Source organism: Sus scrofa, chromosome 10, assembly GCF_054392235.1.
Source record: "Sus scrofa isolate SSC_HxYL_T2T_F1_AM1 chromosome 10, Sscrofa_HxYL_maternal_Yorkshire_Landrace_v2.0, whole genome shotgun sequence".
NCBI lineage: Eukaryota > Metazoa > Chordata > Mammalia > Artiodactyla > Suidae > Sus > Sus scrofa.
In genome coordinates, this window is record NC_139392.1 from 95,878,849 (window position 1) to 95,903,458 (window position 24,610).

Sequence of the window (24,610 nt, forward strand, 5' to 3'; positions counted from 1 at the left end):
AAAAAAAAAAGCAATAGAATCAAGAAACAGAAATTTTGGAGTTCTCATCGTGGCTGCGCGGTTAACAAACCTGACTAGCATTCATGAGGAAGCGGGTTTGATCCCTGGCCTTGCTCAGTGGGTTAAGGATCCAGCGTTGCCATGAGCTGTGGCGTAGGTTGCAGGCACGGCTCGGATCCCACATTGCTGTGGCTGTGGTATAGGCCTGCAGCTACAGCTCCGATTGGACCCCTAGCCTGGGAACCTCCATATGCTGCGGCTGTGGCCCTTAAAAAAAAAAGAAGAAAAAAAAAAAAAGTCAAGGAACAGAAATTTTTATATAAATTGAGACATTTCTGCAAATACAGTATGGTTATAGATTAGTGTTTCAAACAAGAAACACCACCCCCAAAAACCTTCCCTAAATATATATTTCATTTGTTGTATAAATATGAATGCTTTTGTGTGGTTGCTCCTTTTGCCTGCACAGTAGAGTAAGAAGTGAATTTCAATCTTTCATTCAAAGACAGCAATAACATTACTGAGTGCCTGCCCAGTGTAATACATTTACATGCAGTTATGCAACTAAAACTCTTAAGGGTAATTACAGAAGAGAAAACAGTTTCCTTGTAGAAGTTACGTAAGTAACTAAATCTAACTCCCCAGATTTCTCTGAGAACAGTTCTGCTGGAATCCATCCCCCAACCACTTTGCATTATTTCCCATGTATGTCAAACACGGAAACAGAGTTATATTTAAGGGAAATGGCAAAATTATAAAATATGTAAGCAGAGGGGAACTCTGGAGCAGATTAATGTAGACTAAAGCGGGGTGCAGTCACCAGGCGCGGGCAGTACCTCGTGACATGTGTCTTTGTAGAGCATCCTTGCTATGTCAGCCTGCTCGCTGTCTGCTGTAATTGAAGACAGAGGACACACGTCACCAACAATCTAGAAACACGAGACTATCAACAGTAACACTGCCATTTACATTTTCTTTCCGTTCAACCCAAGTGCATATACACCATTTAAAACAAAAGTGTACACTTAACATAAAATTCAGGCAGTGAAATAAGATTCCATAGGCGGCTTTAACACTCAAGGTATATACTGTCCACTTCCATTACCTTTGGAGGATGAGACATTAATGGGGAAAAATCAGATTTAATCAAAATGCTTATAAAAAGCCTTTCAATAAACCATGATGGAAAAGCATATAAAAAAGAATGCGCATGTACATATATATGTACATATGTAAAAAACAGTCACTTTGCTCTACAGCAGAAATTGGCACAACTCTGTAAATCAACTATAATAAAAAATTTTTAAGACTTTCAACTATGTTTATAAGTTTATAAATAAAACTACGAATAATAATATCTCATTATTTAGTGTACTAAATAATGCTTTTGGCCCTTTAATGCCACGGGCTATAACTACATTACCAAGTATTTTTAAGTTTAAACCCTAATATAACTACTTACAGATCATCAAGGTATTGTTTTAATATAATGTTTTATAAAGATATTCCTAGAGTTCCCGTGGTGGCGCAGTGGTTAACGAATCTGACTGGGAACCATGAGGCTGCAGGTTCGATCCCTGCTCTTGCTCAGTGGGTTAACGATCCGGCGTTGCCGTGAGCTGTGGTGTAGGTCGCAGACGCGGCTCGGATCCCGCGTGGCTGTGGCTCTGGCGTAGGCCGGTGGCTACAGCTCCGATTCAACCCCTAGCCTGGGAACCTCCATATGCCGCAGGAGCGGCCCAAGAAATGGCAAAAAGACAAAAAAAAAAAAAAAAAAGATATTCTTCAACATGGAATGTAAAAAGCATGAGAGGAAAAAAAAAAAAAAAACACCCCAAAGAAAAAACAAAAAATATTCCACCTCCATAGAAAATCACTGTGTTGTGGAGCAGCAACTGAGCATCGGCCTTGAACTCCTCGTAACTTCGGTATTTCCCTTCATTCACTTTCTGCGGGGGCAAAAAACAAAGTGACAGAGGGTCAGTGGTGAAAATACTTGTCTGCATTATGTTAACAGTGTTAGGGCAGGGGAGACAGCAAAACCTTCCAAACGACGTTACGGCAATTCCCGTGTCCCACCGTACTGATAGAGTGTGGGTGAAGGAAGCCCACAGCTCTCCCTGCAGTTACCACTGATACTCTGTTGAAAATATGTTATACTTGACATAATAAGTTAGAGAATTATGCTTTTTCTTTTCTTGATGCTTTTTCTTTTCTTGATGCGTTACCACTGCAGGGTGGGGAGGTGTGGCAGATCCCACATCCTGCAGCCACTGTTGCCTTCAATATTTATTTACCCACGTGAACAATGTAGCATGAACAATGATGAAAGCTGCTGCGAAGTCCTATAAATAATGAAAGCTTTGGTCAATGGGACTGATGAGACCCTAGCTATCTACCTACGATTTTACAACTCAGGAGAATAAGGATTGAAAAAAGAAAGAACTGTCAGCCTCTGAGAGAGTTTACCATGACCACGAAGAAGACACAGTTACAACTCTGAATTGGGATGAGGTGTTGATGTATAAATAATTTTAAAATAAAGTCCTAGACGGTCCTCCATGCCCCGAGGCAATTGCTGGCTCTTGTCCGGCATCAAGGGGCACAGGGCTCTTTCGTGAATATAGACACCTGACCTCCACTCTGAACTTCTCATTACCTCCAGCTCAGGGATGTTCAAACCCTAGCACCGCCCAGCACTTCCAGGCCACCTGACTAAACCCAGCTGGGAACACCTGCACCCAGAATTCCCCAAGGACTCTCACAGCCTATATTTTGGTATGGACGGCAAGCTCCTGAAAGCATAAAAATCACGTCTTCCTCTTCATTTCCTTTATGGTATTTCTGTTTACAGCCTGCCCTTGCTAATAAGGCACCATCGACCCAGCCATTGGGTTCCACAGGCCTGAGAAGATCAGACGGGGAATGCGGGCGGTGGGGGGCATGCAGGGAGAGGGCAGCAAGGGCAGCTGAGTTCTTCATCATTCTCAGAGCCTCAGAGTCAGAAGAGAGGCTACGCAATCTGGGGTTAGAAGGGAAAATTAAAGTTGTTTGTATGAACAACCTTAATTTATCCCTTTCACTGAAATCATCTGCCTCAGTCTTTCTCAGAAATTAAGCAGATTAAGACATGAGCAAAATGATTTATTCCTGTGGTTTCCCTGTTATGGACAATGGTATGATTTTAAAACTTCAAAATGACATAAGGTACAGATCAGCACATCTACAAACCTAACTGGACGCAGGTCAAAGTGTTCACTGAATTTTACTGTAATTTGTAATTAAACATTAACAAGCCCATTAGCAAGCCTCAGCTAGAGTAGGTGAAATTAAGAACTTGAATTAAGAAGAACCACACTTTCTAGTTAAAATCTTTGTTCAAGTTCATGTCACTGTTTCTCAAGACTCTTGATCAGTTCTATGCTCTAGTCTTCCCTTGACAGAGACTCCTAAGCACTGGGGCTAAAACTAGGAAACCACACCCGGGTGTTAATTACACCGACCAGACAGCGTCAGGAATCTTTTCCAGGCCTCTTAAAAGATGACCCCTAGTGAGCACTGGAGGGAGCACAGTACACGCACAAGGGCGCAGGTGCACAGCCAGGGCTGCGCTGCCGCGGCGCTTTACCTCCTGTATGGCAGGGACGTCCACTGCCGAGTGCACCAGCCGCCGGTACATGGGGTGCTTGTTGTCCTTCCCCTTCTTATTAAGGTCGATTGCCTGAAAGGTTGTGAGACATGTCCGTTTAAAACATGGCTAGAGAGACGGGCGAAACACAAACTTCTGAACAAATACTTTAGAACTGAATGAAAAATGTACATGTGCCGTAGTTTAATGTGGCATTTCTTCAGGTTTTTATAGAAAGAACATTTACTTTGGAAAATTCAATTTCATTTAAAAAACTAATTATCAATGAAAATGTTCATTCTGATAAATGGAATTTTAAATGTAAATGTTTCTAATCTAATGCAGCTAAAGAAATGCCTGTGTCAAAAACAAAAACAGGGAGTTTCCATCGTGGCTCAGGGGAAACAAATCTGACGAGTTTATGTGAGGACGCAGGTTCAATCTCTGGCCTCGCTCAGTGGGTTGATTATCTGGCGTTGCCGTGGGCTGTGGTGTAGGTCGCAGATGAGGCTTGGACCTGGCACTGCTGTGGCTATGCTGTAGGCCAGCGGCTTTGGCTCCGATTGGACCCCTAGCCTGGGAACCTCCATATGCCGCAGGTGTGGCCCTAAAAAAAAGGCAAAAAACAAAGCTAAAACAAAAAATCTAAAACCAAAACAAACAAAAAAACAAAGACAAAACAAACAAAACAAAGCTAAAACAAAAAATCTAAAAAAATACGACAGCAGTGGTTTCCACCCTTCGTACTACTCTTTAAATATTTGTTACTTGTCAATCATTAACTTTTAGAGACTAAACCAGAGTGAAGCACATCTGGGGAGACTCTGAGAGCCCCACCCCCATCCCAGCCCCGGACGCACCCGCTCCTTCATGCGGGAGACGATGAACCTCAGGTATGTGCTCATCTCCTGCTTGTTTGTGTTTTTCTTCTTGATGCTCTGTTGAAAACAAAAAGGTTGATGTAAAATCTGATCATTTATAAATCTATATACATATATAAAGACGTCTATATATAAGAGATTATAGTGTGCAAAGATTTTCTTAGTATGCATCATTTCCAACATTTCAAAATTTGCACAGCAAAAAACAGCATTTAATGTAACAAGGTAAGAACCAGAAAATATGTTATACTTGACATAATAAGTTAGAGAATTATGCTTTTTCTTTTCTTGATGCGTTAAAACTTCAACCAAGTTTCAGATGAAAAGAAATAATAACTATAATAATAATGTTGATATAATAATGATATAATGTAGAATCACTTATTTTTATAAAAAATATCGATGGCTGAAATCCTGTAGGGGATATTTTAAATGGCAATATTACATGGTGAATTTCAATATAATATTCTTCTTTGTTAACAAGGTTATTAGAAGCCTGTCTCTCTTAGGAATTATGCACCTGCAGCAGACACATCCACATATCTTCTTAAACGTGCTACGGAACTCTTCAGTACCAACTCCAATGGCTATTAGTCTTGCCTAAAAGCTAGTCAGACTCCTTAATTTATCTCTCAGATAATTTAACTTCACATGAAGAAAAAAGACGGGATTCTACCTTTTATGTCATTTCTAGACGGCCAGCAAACAAGGGCCAATGCTCCCATTTCCTTAGTCAAAGGCAAGAAGACACCACAGCAGACACTGGACTGCAAGCAGGCTGCACTGCAGAGGACTGAGTAGGCTGGGCCACTATCTGATAGACGCTTTAACTTTGTCAGGCCACTGGATGATGATTCTCTACCCAGTTTTATTATTATTTACTCCCCAAAGAACTTTATACACAGGATTTCTCTCAATATGCTAAATATGTGGAGGAAGGAGCAAACATTTCTCAAGCAAATGAGAAATCTTAGCCATGGCTTAAGCAAATTGATTATACATACACAGCATGAAAATATCTGAACACAAAGTAAAAAAGATTTCCTGAGCATCTGAATTGGAATTTCTGGGGGAAAGCCCTGTGTCCTGCATCTACTTGGTCATTTGTATGTTAATTTCTCAGGTGGCTGTGATATCTGGCCAAGACCAAGAACCAGTGGTGCAGATGTGGAGTTAAAATGCAATGCCATTTCCTGGACCCCAGGTTACAATCCTGGGGGAAGGAGGCTTTGATGTAGCTTATACATCCTCGTTTTTAAACAAAATCCCCAGTGATACCCAGGCACACAAACATGTGAGAACTATTAGCTGACCCTCCAGTAAGCCAGAGCCAAACAGAATGATTCTCTCAAAGGGTCTGAAGCACAATCAGCTATTAACACTTTTGTGCAAATGTTCTTGCTGGAAAGGACACCTTCCACGCACTGCTGTCTAAGCTAAACAGCTCGATGAGCTGCTGGATGTGGGGAAGAAAGGGTAAGACGGACAAGAAGGCTACTTTTTCCGTACCTCTTGGGAAACCTGTACTTCCTTATAAAGAGAGGAGGATAAAAACAAATACCTCCAACTACACGCTCTATCAGGCCAACTCAGAAATATCTTGGGCGCACTGAGACTCCTCAAATATCATAGCAATCCACAGCAGTTAGAGGTCCTATAGCACTATCTGTGGGGTTGTGGTTCTTTTAATAGGTAACATACTATTCAGGCACGTATACAACCAGCACTGCATGTAGTACTGAAATACTGCTTTAACACTCATAAAATTGTGCCAAACCAGGCAAGGGGGGAGTGCTCTCCTCTCTGGGTCTGAATACCTCGAGCTCAGCGGGGGCAGGGAGCGCTCCAGACACTGAAGTCCACTAGAACTGGGACGTCTATGGCCACTGAGAGGAGACGGTGCTCACGGCATCCCCTGTCTCCAGGCTGCCCCGCTGTCGTCCACGCACAGGGGTGTTCTTTCTGCCCTCTTGACATCGACCTACGAAGTACTTTACTGTTAGCCGGAATCCACCCTCGTTTGGGTTTGGAGCCGTTGAAAGCAAAGCAAATCAGTGCTTCTCCACACAGTGCTAGAACCAGGGTACCGCTACAGGCATGCCTCGTTTTATTGCACTTCAGTGTTTTCTACAAGTTGAACGTTTGTGGCAACCCTGCATCGAGCAACTACTGGCACCCTTTCACCAACAGCATCTGCTCACTTTGTGTCTCTGCCACACATGGTAATTTTCACAGTATATCAGACTGTCATTACCATGCTGTTTGTCACAGTGATCTGTGGTGAGTGGTCGTCGAGGTTACTACTGTGCAAGGATTATGACTCACTGAAGGCTCAGATGATAGTTAGCATTTTTTAGCGATAAGGTATTTTCAAATTAAGGTATGCATGTTTTCTAGACATAATGCTAGCATACTTAATAGACGACAGTGCAGTGCAAACCTAACTTTTATATGCATCGGGAATATCTGCTTTACTGTCATGTCTGGAACCAAACCTCCAGGCAATAGCTCCGAGGTATGCCTGTATAGCTAAAACATCCTAACTAGATCATTCTTGCTTTGAAACAAAAAATCCCGAAACATTTTGAAACAGTAAACACTTTTATTTTGCTTTAGTTTAGGTAACTGTGCCTTACACTGTTCATGTAATTCCCCAAGAAAGGTTTATTTTCAGTTCCTGCTTCCTCTCCATAGAGAACCTACAAGCTACGTGGCTATTACATGCTCCCAGAATGCTTTCACTTTGGTTTTTCCTGTGCAAACATTTCTAGATGAATTGCGAATTTAGCACAACGATGCACAGCAACATTTCCTTCTCTTTGGGAAATGCAAAGCCAAATGCACAGAGCTCAGGCCAAGGGCCTTAATTTTGCAAAACTAAATGATAAAACATTTAGAGGATGAAAATTTGATTTTGTATCATGCATGCAGTAGCCCCTAACCTCTGCTGCTGCACTGAGAAGAGTCAAGAGGCATGGTGGCAACACTTGCCTTCCAAAGCGACACCTGATCTAGGAATTCTCTCCAGCTACTTGCTCATACAAACAAAAAGGCATCTCTCTCTTATATTTTAACTATGTGATGGTTCTTTTCAGTTAACACATTAGAAACTTCAATGATTCCAGCTGTGCAGGAGTCACCAAAAGAACTTTCCTATCCAAGGAGGATTATTTTGTTGAAAGCCTCTGTGTTATTTATTTTTCACTTGTCGTCCAATACATATTCTATGGTGACAAGCATGGGATTCTACTGAAGATGTAGGGCAAGAACTGAAATGTGTTTCAGCACTCTGGTTGGTAAGTGAACGGCTGCCCGCTGGATCTCGCACTGTTCATGCTTGTCCAGGATGCTGGGGGAGCCCACTTCCCACACGTACAGGCTGAGGAGCTTGCTCAGTAAAGGGAACACATAAAAGGGAAGAACCTGAACGGATGCATAATCTCTCCTAATAATCTGTAAGGACAAAGCATTTGCCACATAATGCTTTCTTTCTGATACTTTCTGGTTATAATTCAGAGATTTGGTATTTCACAAAAGAAATCAACAAAGCATCCAGCTCTGTCCAGGGCTGCGTACGAGGTTTCTGGAGACTTCTCAGGTAACATGTTGTGGGCTGCCTTGTGTGACACTCACAGCGGAGTTAGTGCCTGTCAGCTAAACCAGGACATTTACATGCTTGAGAAAAAGCCACTAAAACCAACAGGCATGAAAGGAGTCCTTATGTTTGTAACACACCTAAGCAGATAGCTCTTGACGACGTCAGAAAAACAAAACTAATGCTGTCTAAGCTCTGTGGCTTACTGTAGACCCGGCTTTCCCTCAGGCTTTGAAGGGCTGCACCCGCCTCTACTGCAGACCTCAGGACTCCTCAGTGCAGGCCCTTCTGCGACAGAGGGCAGCCCAGGGCCCGCCAGAGTAAAGCCCAGTAGGTTTTGGTAACTGCTCACATCACCTGGCAGCATAAGGGAGTGACTCTGGTCAGTATCTACAAATAATAAAGAGAGAGACTTCCCATTACACGTCCAAAGTTGTTGCAACCGTTTTAAGATGACAGTAATCACATGGCTGAAGCTGTGTTACAAAGGTGGGTAAGAGATCCACGAACGATTAAGATGTGCTTAGGTCTGTTACACATAACCGAGGAGCTGTTTCCCTTTCAGGGACAAACAACAGAAAATCTTAAACATCTTCCTGAGTAAGGAACCCTTATATCAGCTACAATAACTGCTGGATTAGCACAAATCAGGTGAGTCTGGGTAGATACCACAATAAAACATCAAGTAATTCAGCCACACTCCGTGTCTTTCAGTGTTTTAGCTGGAGGAAGGTAGGAGCACATTCTGGTCCTGCCAAGGTTTATCCACAGCTGATTATTTATTGATAACGATGCCCAAGTACCACTGTTTGAAGGAACATTCAGGACTTAAAGGTCCAGAATTTTCCACGTGCCCTAGAGACCCCACTCTTCACTTGTAGGAACATGTCAGCAGAGAATTAACTTCTGGAAATATCACTTCTATACACCAAGCATCCAAAAGAAAGAAAGAAGTGCAAAATCAGAAATCAGTGTATTTCCCTTAGACAAATATATCTGTGCTGCTCCACCTCATCCAGTCCAAGCCCCCAGCCTGTTATTCACCAGGCTCCTCATTTTCTTGGGGCTTCCCAACACCAGGAGGGTTGACCCAAGGAGGCTAGACCAAGGCAGACAGATTTCTGTCCAGGTAATTTCTGTGACGGTAATTATTTTAGGCTGTGAGGACATTCAGTTGGTGGCAAGTCAGACATGCAATTGTGGTGAGAGAACAGCCATAAATAAAGTATGCGTTCCACAGGCAGGGCTGTGTTCCAGTAAAACTGGTGGATACGAAAATTTTCATTTCTTGTAATTTTTACATGTCACAAAATATTACTTCTCCTTTGATTTTCCTTCAACCATTCAAAAGTATAAAAACCTACTCTCTGCTCATGAGCAGTACAAAAACAGGTGCTGGGTTGATCTTGCCAATGGCTGGACCAGAAGTTCTGTGAAAGCAGGGTCCCTGATGGGCTAGTTCAGTGTTCTCTGGCCAGAGCCTTGCACAGTATCTGCTACACAGTAGACGCCCAATAAATACTAGTTGAACTCATGGCGATTCACTACTAACCACCCTCAATGCCTTCTTCACTGCCACGCAGCTGAACTCAGCAACATGAGATCCTTCTAAAATGTGAAACACTTACTCACACCCAAGCCACGTTACCACATTCTGGCTCCTCTAAACCATTCTGTTTACTTCTGGTGTGTGTGCACCACTTCACTCCCAGATGACTCCTAAACAGGGCTGGTGGCGGGTGACAACTGGAAGCCACCTGAATGTTAATGAGCCTGTGGCCATTGAGCGTACTGGAGCCTCAGTCCCAAGGATGCGTTCTAAACAAGCACATCCAGTGGTCCTGGTGCAGCTTACCCGGAGAAACACTAATTTGCACAGCAGTTACCTCTATTGTCTGAGGAGTCAAGAAGCTCCAAGCTCTCCTCTAAAGTAGCTGTAACCACCGAACAGAAATGAATCACAATGAATTTTAACTGCACACAAGTTGCCTATGTTACGGAAATTAGTGGCTCTACAGTATTCTCTAAAACCACATGTAAAGATAGAATAAAAAAGAATCAAATAATTCATAAGAAACCCAATATCTGTAATTGCAACAGTGGAAGCTGGTCTGGTGGGAGTGGCCCCAAGTCCGGCCCTTTCTCTTCTGTACCAGGAGCCCATCAGTAACTATCACTTTCTAGGACAGTTTTCTACTAATACGACTGCTCAGTCCTGCTCGTCCCCAGTACCGACATACCGGAAGAGCAGAACACCACACTGTTGCCAGCACTAAGCGTGGAGCCTTGGCTAACCACTTTGCATGTGGAAGGTACCACATTTAGCTGCACAACTCCTACAGCTCCATCTTAAACCTCCAGTGGCCAGGACAGCAACAGTCATTTGCACTTGAGTTTCTGGCAATAGTTTTTTTGGGTTTTTTAAAAACTTTAAAACGTTAAAAGGACTTAAGTTTAAAAATCTCTCCTAATCTGTCATCTCTCACAGGTGAAAGGTGAACCTGGAGGACAATTCAAACCACAAACAATAGCTTGGAGTGTATTGGCAAATGGGACTCTGTTCTCACACACTCCCTACTTGAGAAGTTGCTTCTGCAGAATCACTAATGCACAGGTTTCCCGGACTTGTTCAAACAGACTTACAAGACAACACTGAATGCTACTTCAGCTGTATCTACATTTGTTAATTTTTACAAAGTCAACTCTTGGTCCTCTGACTGAGTTTAGGAGGTTTTGACTAAGGTCAGATGATATAATCCGCTTTGTATTAGCCAGTCTAGGGTAATTTACCAACTATTATAATCTCAAATTAATTCTACATGCCACTCAACTGATGGGTACTGTGAAAACATGCGGTAGTCTGTATCCATTACAGCCTCACAAAGAAATTGCCAAAAATACTGGCTACAGAGAGAGAGGTGTTATGTTATTCCCGTTATGTCAGGAATGTCATCATTTGGGATTAAATGTACTTTTGGGGGTAACTTTAAATTCTTTTGCAGCATGTTACAGGGATTTGAGAATAGGAAAAGGACATTCAGAAAAAGTTTATAGAACACAGGCTGTGTACACCTGTTCCTCCCTCCTCTACCAACAGCAGGCTTTAAAGAAAGAAGCAGATTCAAAGGGCAGAGGGAGGATGGGTTCTTCAATTGAGTGAGCCTTTCCAGTCTCTTCTGAAAATAAATGAGCTTGTCTGTTTTGGGGGTCACAGAACGAGTATCGTATGTTCTCTGCTTAATGAGGCTGACAACCAGCCCACAAGAATACTAGCTGCCTACCTCCCCCTCCTTCCCCCTCCCTCTCCTGCACCTGCAGAGACACTAAAAGGAAACAGTGTGCACGTGGCACATACTGTCAGCGCATCAATACTGGAAACACTACGTGAGCTCTCTACTTATCTAGACTAAGTTCTAACCGTCCTGACGTAGGAACCAGCCCAACTATTATCTCTGTAATCCCTTAGAGCTAAAATTAAAAAATAAAGTTCAATTCAGATTCTAAATTGAACACCAAAAGAAATATCATGAAGACAAAATATACCCCAAATGTTTCACACTCATACCCAAGCCCTTCCGACCATAACTTATGAAATTCATCATGGGAAGGAAATACGGAAAGTATGTGGATTTTTTTTCTCCTGGCTTGGGGCCAGGTAGTTTTATAAAGAGATAAGACAATAATACATGAGATTTTACAAATTATATCTTAGCTCCAATTAAAAATACTTTATCAATGTCCCATTACTTTTTCCTCTAGTAAAGCCTGGAATGAAAAGCAAAACTGCCTTATAAAGTACTTGGTAAAGACAAAGACCTTTCTAAAAATGAATTTCCTACTTTTGTGACTATAAAAATATAATTCAGTTGCCTTTAAAATGATAAAAAATTCTGATTAATGTTCATTCATAATTTTCAATACTATGATTGCCTACATTTAAAAAAATACTTCTATCTTATTTAAAAATCCAATCTCCACTCCAGGTTTGTTAATATATATCTTGAAGTTTATGTAAAGGTACGTACTTTCAGGGTAAAATATTAATAAATTTCCCACATTAGAAAAAGACTAATCAGAAAATATTTTGAACATATATTCTTTACTACAATAAAGAATATATGTTCATTCAGCATTCTGTCCTACTTCACTTTGAATGTTAAATAATTCTCCTTAATTTTGAGATTTAAAAAAAAAAAAACTATTGCTACATACTCAAAAGAATGAAAAAAGGATTCAGAAGTACATTTCTATTCCAGTTTCAAGAAATAGCTTTCCTCCTGAGTCACAGTGCAAATGACTCAAAGTTAGTTACCCAGAACTGAGTTAACATTAACAATTCATTACGTACCCATGGTGACTGACCTCCTAATAGCAACTTAGTCTTGGTTTAGTTTTAGCAATCTGGCTAAAATTCCTTTGTTTTCAGTATCTGCCTAATGAGTAGACTGTATCCCATATGAAAAAAAATACAGTACCTGGGGCTTAACATCCAATTTAAATGTTAATTGTAAATGCCTTCTATATACTTCTTTATATTTATTAAATTTCCTATGAAATAGCTACCTTGATTCTAAGTATTTTAAAGAGAACTATGGTAGTAGGAAGACTTGAGGGATAATTCCTATTAGTGTAGCTCTTCTTCAGAGCTTCTCATGTGCCCAAGAGTCAGGGATCAGAGAATCAGGTGCTGCAAGTTAGATGCAGAACCACAGTACTCTTCCAACAAAAAAAAAAACTCTCCCATATAAATACTTCATTTTCTTATCTACATTTTCTCATGTTTCTGTATATTATTAGTGGGGGTTAAACTGATTCATTACACAATTTGTACATTAATTCAAAATTTAAAACCTGTGACCCTTAAACAGAGAAAAATGCCACCTGAAACATTTGTGGGTAGATAAATATTTTGTCCTTATTCTATTTTATTTTATTTTATTTTTTTGCTTTTTAGGGCCATAGGTGCGGCTTGTCGAAGTTCCCAGGCTAGGGATGTAATTGGAGCTACAGCCGCTGGCCTACACCAAAGCCACAGCAACACCAGATCCAAGCTGTGTCTGCAACCTACACCACAGCTCACGGCAACAATGGATCCTTAACCAGCTGAGTGAGCCAGGGAGTGAACCCATATCCTCATAGATACCAGTCAGGCTGATTTCCACTGAGCCACAAGAGGAACTCCAATACATTTCTCTAAAGAAGATAAACAGATGGCCAACAAACACATGAAAAATTGCTCAACATCGCTGATTATATTCTATACTTTTTAAAGACATGCTAGAATAATAGATCCCCATCCAATACCTTGAAAGGTATTTCTTCTTTTGTGACTTAAATTGATCTTTTCATATGTAAGTCACATTTAGTGTGTCATAAATGGGATGTAAGGTCAACCAAAGATGTTAGAGGATATAAATAATAATCTAACATTTTTATATAAGACAGTTATACTGTAAATCAACTGTATTTTAATAAAAATAAAACCTGAAGAGATACATGCACTCCACTGTTCACTGCAGCACTATTTACAGCAGCTAAGACATGGAAGCAACTCAACTGTCCATCGACAGAGGAATGGGACACATATACGATGGAGTGTCAGTCATAAGAAGAATGAAACAATGCCATCTGCAGCAACATGGGTGGACCAAGTGAAGTAAGTCAGACAGAGAAAGACAAATATCATATGATATCACTTATATGGGGAATCCAATTTTTAAAAACAATACAAATGAACTTATTTACAAAACAGAAACAAACTCACAGATTTTGAAAACAATCTTATGCTTACTAAAGGAAACACTGCAGGGGGGATTAATTACGAGTTTGGGATTAATATCTACACTCTGTTATACATAAAATAGATAACCAATAAAGACCTACTGTATAGCATAAGGAACTCTACTCAATATTCTATAATAACCTAGATGGGAAAAGAATCTGAAAAAAGAATAGCTACATGAATATGTATAACTGAATCACTTTTCTGTACACCTGAAATTAATACAACATTGTAAATTAAGTATATGCCAATCAAATTTTTAAGAATTAAAAAGAAAAGCCAAAAAATAAGACCATCATAAAAGCCAAAGATAGGGGCAGGGGATTAATACGTACAAACTACAATGCATAATGTAAATAACCTATGAGAATGTACAGTAGAAAAGAGGGAACACAGCCCATGTCTGTAGTAACCAATGGAACATAACCTTTAAAACTATGAATCACTACATTGCGTATCTGAAACTTACAATGTTGTAAACTACACCTCAAAAATCAAAAACACAAAAAACCAAGATACCTCAACTTAAACTCTGGATGGACTTCACTGGAGCAGCACAGAGGCCCAAATGCCAAAAAGGGGGCAAGGAGATCCCTGTAGTTTTCCCATTCTAGCACTTTCTACGTGCTCAGTTCAGAGCCCTACATTTTGCTCCCTAATGAGAGACTTTAGTCCAAACATAAAATGCTCATTTATCTGAATTTAAAAGGAGCAGTAACACGAATCTACGTCTCCTCAAAGTTATAAAAACAAAATTCATTTATGTAAGGAACATGAACATATTAAAATAGGATGGAGGAAACAGGGCCCACTTTCAAAACACTGCTGTTTCAGAACTGTTCACTGGAAAGTGCCGACTACTTTGTCTTGCTGTACAATTTCTTTCCCTGGCAGTTAATTCTCTGATTTTTAGGAGGTACCGGCTTCAGCGCAAACAATGCACCATCAACCCTTACAAGCATTAATCCGTGCACTACACATTACACTTCCCTACAGCCACAACACAGCGTTTACTGCACAATCTGCTGTGTACACGAGGGAGAGGAGGGCAGCAGGGAGCAAGCTGATTTATACCCTCCCTCTAGAATTCTTCCAAGTCATAACAATGGCTTGATGGGAAGAACAAATGCCAGGCCACTCATGAAGCTGGAATTTTCAACCAGAAATGTTTCTCGTGCAGCAGAACAGGCATTTAGATGTGCAGTTCATGGGTCTCCAAACCACCTTCAAATGATCAGCAGACACATGCGCAGTGGCTCTGACCGGACAAGGAAGATTTCCATCCCCACAAAAGGACCTACCAGACGGCTGTGATCTAAAAGAGAACATGGTACCGACCTGGGGAGTGGTCCCAGGCTTCTTCTAACCCATCACCAAGCAGATATCACTCAAATACCATCATGACGTTTACCAGCAAGGTTGGAGGCCAGCAAGTATGCACTTCATACGCGCGCGCACACACACACGTGTCTGCACACATCTAAGGTGCACGCGTGTGTACACACACACATCACGCATACACATGTGCTCATAGGCACACATCATGTACAAGGTCTTGTCTACACTCACAGAGGCCTGCCTTCTATAACCACAGCATCAAGGAAAAAAATGACTTTGCATCTTGGAAACTATATAAATGAAAATGAAGGAACAATAAAATGAGACATCCATTGGAGCCTATCAAATAGGTAAAAAAGGGGGGGATACTTTCAATGTTGGTATAAATGGGTATCATTTTCTGAAGGACAACTTGGTGATTTTTATCAAATTGAAATGTGCCTATCCTTAAATTTAAGAATTCCACTTCAATGAATTTGTCCTGTGAAGGTGATTAGACAGAATTATGTAGATACATGTAAATTAATCTTCTCTATTTTTAAAAAACATAATTGATTATACCTTTTTATAAAGACACATCCTTTCGGCAAATCTTTAAAGCAATTTTCACTTAAAAGTTTTCTTATTTTTTTCTTGGAAAATTCATGGCTATTCAGGAATATAAAATTCAAATACACCTAAATATAAAAACATACACTCCAGTTTCATACAGAGCTGAATTATAATGAGAAGACTGCTCTTCGGGGGGGAAGTGTGGCACCCTCCTGAACTCTCCTCTGGCAGGTGAGTTGCAGTGCATGGTGCTGGTCAGAAAGGACACGGCAGCAATGTAAATGGGCATTAATGGAGCCCCTCACACAGTCAGTTGTTGAAAAGAGATCTCCGGGACGTTGCTGAGTAGCAGCAGACTGGCCACCACCAGGCAGTGTATGCAAGCCTCTGATCCATCAAGTCACACAGACGGATACAAACGGACGTGCACGGGTGCCGGAAGAGCTCCGGGAGCACGTTCATCTCTGATGTGACAGCACTGCTGGGAATGTTACTGTCTTGCTTTATCCTTCTCTAAATTGTCTGAATTTTTTACGGAAAACTTTTTTTTTTTTTTTTTGGCTGGGCCTATTTTTCCATTTTTTAAAGTTTTATGGAAGTAGAGTTGATTTACAATGTTGTGATAATTTCTGCTATACAACAAAGTGACTCGGCTCTACATACACAGCCCATTCTTTTTCAGATTCTTTTCCCACACAGATCATCCCGGAATACTGGGTAGTGTTCTGTGCTAAAGAGCGGGTCCCCACTGGCTGGCTAACCATTCCATACATTGCACTGTGAAAAAAGTAATTTAAAATTCTTTTTTTTTTTTAATTAAGAGTTCTCAGTGACAAGAGTGTGAAACAGGACACTACTTGAATTTGTTTCAAAGCAAAATGCTAATCTGATATTCAAAGGCTATTTTTCAGTAACAATCTACTGTATCTGTAAAGTAATAGTTTTTTAATTATTGTTTTAAAAGGCAGATAATCCAAAGAAGTATCTTCAGGGTTCAGAGATTCCTGAGATTTATTAAGAAAATTGATAAAACTATTTTAAATTGAGAAAAAAGTTCCATCATCTCCCTCTTAAAATATTTTGGAATTCACCAGATATATGAGATAAAGTTGCATGAGCTAAGATAAATTTGATAACATAGCTGAAAGCTTGTGAGAGATTACCTATTCAGTGCTGTAACACTGACAGAGGTTATGTAAAAACAAAGTCTTCTGACCACTATAAAACATTAGAAACATTTTAATCGTCAATTTTAGACACAGTGACTGACTTCCATCCACTACTTTACTTGTTCTGAATCTGGCTCTGGCATCTTATCTTCAAAATTCCTCACTAGTATACCTAACTAACATACATGACTTCCAAACATTAATCAAAAAGAAAATTAGAGAAGATCATTATGTTGATTTGAAAACACAGTTTTAAAGTTTTTGTCTATAGACTCAGTTCTCTTAAATCTGGTCAGTCATTCTCCTGTTAAGATTATTAAAAAGAGCTTTACTTGAAGTTTTGACACATTATTTAAAAAAAACAAATCAACCAAAACCCAAGCAAAATAAATACTTAAAATTCCATTCGAATTTCAAGGTTATAATTACCCCTTTCCCCAGGAAAGATATTGTTAGCACTTATCTTTTCTTAAACGTTAACAGTGTAAAAAATGGACAGATCTAATACAGAAATAACTATTTCTTTGGAAGTTTTAAAGCTCAAGCTAAAACTCACCATCTCCAACCAGACATAGGCTTTTTGAGTCTAACAGAAGGGAAGCTCACGGTTTATGAAGGGAATGCGTGAGCTAAGGTTTTATATTGACTCGCAGTATCATTTCAGTAAGCATAATCACACCACAATGTGAGACTATCTAGGCTGACAAAGGGAAAAAAACAAAAACAAAGGGAAGAAGAGAAAATCAGGATGGGATTAGCTAAATTCCGCTTGGTTACAATGTTTCTGTGTGAGCCAGAAACTCACTGCTATTTTAAAAATTTCATCTTATCAGTAAAGAGTAAAGCAAACACATTTAGGAAATGGAATTGGTTAACTTGATAGTGAATTCCGAAGGAGAAAGTAGTACGCATTTTATTCAAAGGTGTAACTGTTCAATTTCCATGCTTAATGTAAGGAACACAAAACATTTACCATAAAGTTTAACCTTTCCTCAAAAATCCCAAAGGTTTTCTTTAAATACTTTACTGTGAGAATATGAACGAAGTATTAGATACTTTAAAAGGTACTGCTCTAAACGCACAGGTGTGTCCCGAATTGTACGCTTCCGAGTCCCTATTATTTGATCAGTGACCGTATCTTTTTTTTTTTTTTTTTTTTTCCCGCTTTTTAGGACTGCACCTGCGGCATGTGGAGGTTCCCAGGCTACAGCTGCTGGCTACACCACAGCCACAGCAATGCAGGATCTGAACCACATCTGTGACCTACACTACAGCTCACAGCAACGCCAGATCCTTAACCCACTGAGCGAGGCCAGGGATCGAACCCGCAACCTCATGGCTTCTAGTCAGATTCGTTTTGGCTGCGCCATGACAGGAACTCCAGTGACCACATCTTTTATATTTTCACAACATTCCTGCTTCTGTTCTTCAGATCTCATCAATTCTTTACTACCTCTAATGTAAACCGTTACCAAAATCCAGGAGATATTTACTTGTGAAATACAAATCCATGAGAATAAAGCATGAGTACTGATACAGTTCCCATACAGATGCTTACACTGACTTTTTGCAGCCATCGGAATTCTAGCACATCTCCAAGGAGGTCTACCCCTTGACGACTGAGAGTGAAATATTCAGACCTAGAGATTTATCCTACTTACCTAGCACTTAGGCCCTTGGCTACAAGTCATCATTGCACATTTTTTAAAAATGCCAACTCTTGTCTACCTATCGAATACGTATAATAGCGCTGTTAAGGTGAAGCATCCTTAAGTAATAAAAAGCCAGTCACTAACAGAAGATTCAAATGGACACTGTATTTTGCTCATTAAGCTGGCAAATAAGAAGGGAATTTTTGGCCAATATCAAAAGACAAAATGTTTTTGAATAATAAATATTTAAGCCACTCAAATACTGTAAAACATGTTCACAAACAGACCTCATGAGTAATCTGGGCAACGTGCATGGTTCCAAGTAAGTACCCTTAACAACTGCAAGAACAAAACAACAGAAGCTGTAGTCAAATAATTCCTTACTGGTCACTATCAACGCCGTATGCAATGCAGTATTTAGTCATCACACATCACGCATATGCACACACACCACATCTGCAAACAACAAGCACAGCCAAGTACACTTCTCAATGGGGAAATAATGTGAATGAAAACAATTGCGGGAAGTAGCTATTTTAACTACCAGACTATTTCATTTTGTTGAATTCTTTACGTACAACTGTTCCATCCCTCCACCCTCCAAATAAAAGAAAGAAACTAACCCAGGATATGACAAAAAATAAAGGCAACATTACACGAATATATAATGAGGAATAGATACAGACTGTTTCCAACAATGTGCCTCTTGCTACCTGTGCTTTCTGAGCAGCAGAGAAGACGGACTGAACAGGTTTGGCAGAGGAGAGTGGTTCTTAATTCCCAAGGGCCACCCATTACAGGAGTCACACGATCCACAGGGCGTTGTCAAGTACAAGGAGAGAGTGAATCTGCACGTGATTAAACTTGCTAAAATCCTTACCCTGAGTATGTGTTGTGACATCCATTTATGAGTGTTCTATGTTCATTACCCATCATTTCAGGAGATAACCCCCACCCTCCAGTACTTTATCCATCGACCTGGCAAGACCACCTGGGATGTCTTTGTACAGCTATTATTCATGAATTCCAACCCTCTGACCAGCACATTAAAGCTCATGGTACTCACCCTGCAAACTGGGCACTGCCAGTGACTACTGCTGTCTCTAAGCCTGTACTCATCAGACAAACACTTGGAATGATACACACGAAAACACAGGTCACATATCAACACCTCTCCAGGCAAATGGCATTCAAAACAATACCAGTCATGATTTTCTGTTTCCCAGTCCTACAAAAAATACAAAATAATTTTGTATGACATTTTGTCAATATCTGCAATGACTAAGAACAAAATTGAAACTAAAGTCCATCAGAAGTTAGGCATTATAAACAATTTTAGACATTTACTGTGTTAAAAACAAGAGGGAAAAATACCTAGAAATTCGCTTTTTAAAATTTAATTCTCTCCTAAACATATTAATATTCAGAAATATCTTAAGATGATCTGATAACAAAACCAATCCAAAATGAAGTAAGTCCAAAGCCAATCCTAGTTCTAACATTATCTTTCAGTTTTTATATAATCTATGGGATAATTTCTTCAGTAAATGGAACACCCCAAAGCAGTATCTATAACTTAGTATTTCAAACAGACAAACCTCTGTTTTGTTCTGATTTTTAAAAAACGTAGTAAGTACTTAGCACACTTTGGGAACAGAGAGAATAGTAATAAATGGTGATGCTCACTATTCTTATCTTCTCATCCCTGGTATTGGTTGCTTTATTGAAAATAACCATTAATCAGAATGTCCATGTTCTGATAGGCTGTCAAATTTTCAGGGTCTGTTGAATTTGGAAAAATAAATTGAAAATGTGAAACTAAAGGTTTAATCACATTCTCCAAAGGACATTACCATTAAAAAACAAAAAAGGAAGCGGGCTTATTTTCTTAATGGGGCTATTCCTGGAAAAAAGAACATAACTGCAGGTATATAGGTGTTCTTCGACATTTTCTTTTTCTGTTGCATTCTTTTTTGTACAGCCAGTACCATTTAAACACAAACAAGAGGATGGCATAAGTTCTCTTAACTTAGACTTCATTATCCATAAATATCACTCTCAGCTTTTTGATAAAAATACCTGTGTTAAGAGTGATGGATTGATTCTCAACCTTCTTTTGCAGATGTGGTAGCTACACTTAGGGTGATCAAGGCCACTGCCAGTGGGGATCCAGAAACTGGCTCTGCAGGCATTTTTCTTTTTATAAATCACCATCCATACACTGCTTCTGAGGGTGAGTGCCTTTCTCATTCTCTCTTACATCCGTAATGCCCCCTTTAATGAAAGGGCTTTGATAGCGCATGTGTTTAGTAATAAGCATGGACTCCTCTAGCACCTAAGATTTAAGTCTGTTTCTGTTGACCAGATGAGAGTGCTCAGTCTCTCTCCTTTAAAAGGGAAGGGAGCTGCTAATGTCCTGAAATTCACATCTTCCAACCCACATTCTGAGTCATGGCTAAAGTACATTAGTAAGTTTTAGAAAAATGTAAACATTTTGGTTTGCTTTCTTGTAGGAAATCGGTGGTCTTTATCAACCAAAGTAATAAAGAAAAAAGCAGGACCATTTTTAGTTATTTGCTGCAGATAGATAAACTCTGCAAACTTACAATGGAGTAGTAGTTTCAGACTGTTTAAAAACCATAAGATACTGATTTGAAATAAAACCCTAATCTGTGCATAGCAGAAAAAAAATCTACCCCATCAAGTGTGACACAGTGGTACCACAGAGACACAGTGTTGTGGTGCCTGGCTGTACTAAAATAACAATCACTGGTTTACCCGTTTTGCATAGCTCATAAGTAAGCAGCATTTTAGCTATTTCAATGTTTGTATTAAAAAGCCTTAGGTTTTAATGGAGATAGGACTTTTTTTTTTAAAGTAACATAACTTTTTCCAATATTAAAACAAAATATTTCTGGATAGTTTCCTCAGAGCTGTTCAGAAACATCCAAAAGGATTTTAGTGGCTTATATATGACTCATTAACAAAAGAAACTGCCATTCTTCATCATTTAAATTTTTTTTACATTAATTCATCTTCCTGTGATTCTCAAAATGGTAATTAATAGGAAAGGAAGCAAGAGAATACAATTCTGGTGCATAGCTCCAGCCTCCCCATATCATGTCCTACCTTTTTCTATCCCTACCTTCTCCCATCCACCTATGAAACGAAGATGAAAACGGATCTTTCTTCAATAGGGTGTTTAATCCTAGACCTAGTTTTTCATAAAAATTACAGAAATGAAAGTATAATTCAAATGAAGTAAAAGTAGAGAAACTTGGATATATGTTTACATAGTGGCATACAACTCACTCGCTTATGGGATATGAAGGGAAGTATGGGCAGGGAATGCAGGTGCTGTTCATTCTTTTAATCACTGCAATAGCTGCTTAGAATATACAGAACATGCAAAAGCCAGGTTCAAAAGTTACTACATTCTCAATACAGGAAACATCTTTCTGAGGTGTAAATGATATAAGCATGTTTATTATAAGATAAGAGTTGCCTACAGTTTGTCTTTTAGTAAATAATTCATTTATACAGTGCTTTTGCACTAATGCATTATTGAGGATATAATAAGAAGCTAAACTTGCATTTTCACTGGATTTCCCCCGAGGTCAGCAACTACTCTACATGCTGCCTGACCAACATAATATGTGATACGCCACTTCAAAACAAAAAGTTTTTAAAAAGCAAACCTACTAGCACAAAATCCAAAACTAACTAGAAGCAATGTAAAGACAGTATGGTTCTAATGAACAATTCTAGCAAGAATTGACTACACTAGCCTAAAGAAAGATAGAAATTTAATACCAAAAAAAGCAGAATTAAAGTAAAATAACATAGTGCAAAATTAGTTCACCTTGTTTGGGGCTGCTGTCCTGGAGAAAGGCTGCATACTGTAGGCCTTTCAAAATAAAAACAAAATAATCTTGGTCTCTCTACTATATAACTTTGCTCAATATCAGGCAAACACATAGCTAAAGGGATTTTGTACATGGTCAAACTGTTTATTATTTGCTAACGACATATTCTGCAGATGGTATCAATGGATAATCTGTGAATGTGCTAATCATTAATGAAAAGACAGTAGCATGCAAACTCAAGAATCACTAATTTAAGAGGGAACTTCTGACACTAACACAAAAGCTACAAAGGGACAGAGGAAATCTCTCTAGAAATTCATGTGCCATGAAACCTATAGAGATGTCAGAAAAATACTATATTGATAAACTCATTGTCATTATAAATTTGCACGAGACCATGAGTGTATGTGTTTTTGATCTGAAACGGGTTCAAGCCATGTTTTTAAAAAAAATTTAGAGTGATGAATGTGAAGAGGTAAACTCCATACTTCATCACGGTGTGTTTATACAGGCTGTCTTCAGAATCCAGCAGAAAACAATCGACCCTCAAGAGGCAGCCTGCTGATCTAAGTCTCTGCCACCATTTACTGCAGTTGTTTAAGAATCTAGAGCCAGACTACCTCGAATCCTGGCTATGGTGCTCAAGGGCTGTGTGATCTGAGGCAGCACACTTAGCTCTTCTGTGTATCATTTCCTATCTGTAACATGAACCAAACAACAGTGCCTAGTTTATAGGGTTTTTGTAAGGGTCAAACGAGTTAATGTGCTCAGTAACTGGTAGCTGGTATAAGATGATCACCTGGCTACAGTGCACAAAACAGGAACTGACAAGTCTCAAAATGATGTGATGCTTGTAATTAAACACGTGGGAATTTCTTCTTCAGGACTCGAAGTTCATTCTGACAGCTGACTCTGGCGATGTTTCTGTATGCTGGATGCAGCAAGAAACACTGTTAACTTGCTTTAGAGATAACACTGAAGCAAGAGGGCTCAGTGGGAGAACTACGTCTGAATAGGGCCTCCAGAACTCTCCACCCTCACCATATTCAAAAGATTGTAATTTTTAAACTCCCTATTTCTACACAATGAGCACATAAATCTTATATAAATAAATATGTTTGATGTGATATTTCAACACAGATACAATGTAAAGTTAATTCCCTATAATTGTAGGTTTAGTTTAGTTTTCTTAATAAATCCAGTTAATCATTAGAGGTAAGAATTTTATGGTTAAATATGTCCAGTAACTTTTAATCTTATCTTCAAAATTAAAATATTAAAACACTGCTTAGTAAAATAAAATTTAGAAAGAGGAAAAAAAGAGAAAACTCTCTCTCTCTCTCTCTCTCTCACACACACACACACACACACACACACACACACACACACACACAAGCTCAAAAGAGTATAACGGGACAGCATGACCCAAAATGTTCTTTTGAATGAAATGGAAATTCTTCACCAAAACAAGAATAACTTCTAAGGGTAAGTACATTACTGTTTGTTTTGCATATAGAACCGTAGTGTAACTGACTTCATTAATAATCACTGATACTTTACTTAATACTGTACTCAGTAAATAAACAACTATTTACGTTTTTGTATCTGAGACAGGTAATAGGCCTTTGGAAGAAATGTGTAGCTCTGTGAATAATTAACATAAATACAGTAAAATTTGTTTTGTATTAAAAAAAGTCAACAGAATTAAAAGGCATCAAGTTTTGCACTTAGGGTATTTAAAACATAACTGATTAATTTATGACAACTATAACAACAAAAAATGAAAAGATCTAAACTTTAAAAAAGATTCTTAGTTCAATATGCTATATTTATGAAGCGGGCTAGGAGAGCCAAGCTGTTTCAATTCAGCAGGCCTCTCACTATTTTTTCAAGAACAAAGCAAGGAGCACTTCTTTGCCATTGCTGCAGAATGGTGTAATTTCTGAAGAATAAGGCATAAACCCAGTCCTACTTCTTATATAAAAGATAGGAGCTTAGCCAAGTTTCAAGACATACAGAACCCTTAGTTCTTTTAAAGCTGGTCATGGAGTTCCCGTAGTGGCTCAGTGGTTAACGAATCTGACTAGGAACCATGGGGTTGTGGGTTCGATCCCTGGCCTAGCTCAGTGGGTTAAGGATCTGGCATT

The 24,610-nt window shown here is 39.3% G+C and overlaps 1 protein-coding gene across 46 annotated transcripts in view; it reads right to left on the reverse strand.

The window, feature by feature from the left end:
* The window catches only part of ZMYND11 (zinc finger MYND-type containing 11), a 134,815-nt gene that overhangs the window by 21,031 nt on the left and 89,174 nt on the right, over nucleotides 1-24,610 (reverse strand). For 9 of the 46 annotated variants that reach the window (XM_084980640.1, XM_005668258.4, XM_005668256.4 and 6 more), the window contains 6 exons: nucleotides 22,460-22,504; nucleotides 19,664-19,825; nucleotides 4,489-4,566; nucleotides 3,629-3,721; nucleotides 1,862-1,949; nucleotides 837-892 (listed from right to left, as the gene is read on the reverse strand). In XM_084980640.1, the coding sequence (XP_084836766.1) occupies nucleotides 837-892; nucleotides 1,862-1,949; nucleotides 3,629-3,721; nucleotides 4,489-4,566; nucleotides 19,664-19,825; nucleotides 22,460-22,504 (522 nt within the window). Of the gene's footprint in view, nucleotides 1-236; nucleotides 893-1,861; nucleotides 1,950-3,628; nucleotides 3,722-4,488; nucleotides 4,567-19,663; nucleotides 19,826-20,283; nucleotides 20,380-22,459; nucleotides 22,505-24,610 lie in introns of those variants that run through there. The other 37 variants (XM_084980650.1, XM_003130850.6, XM_084980647.1 and 34 more) reach the window with 8 other exon arrangements.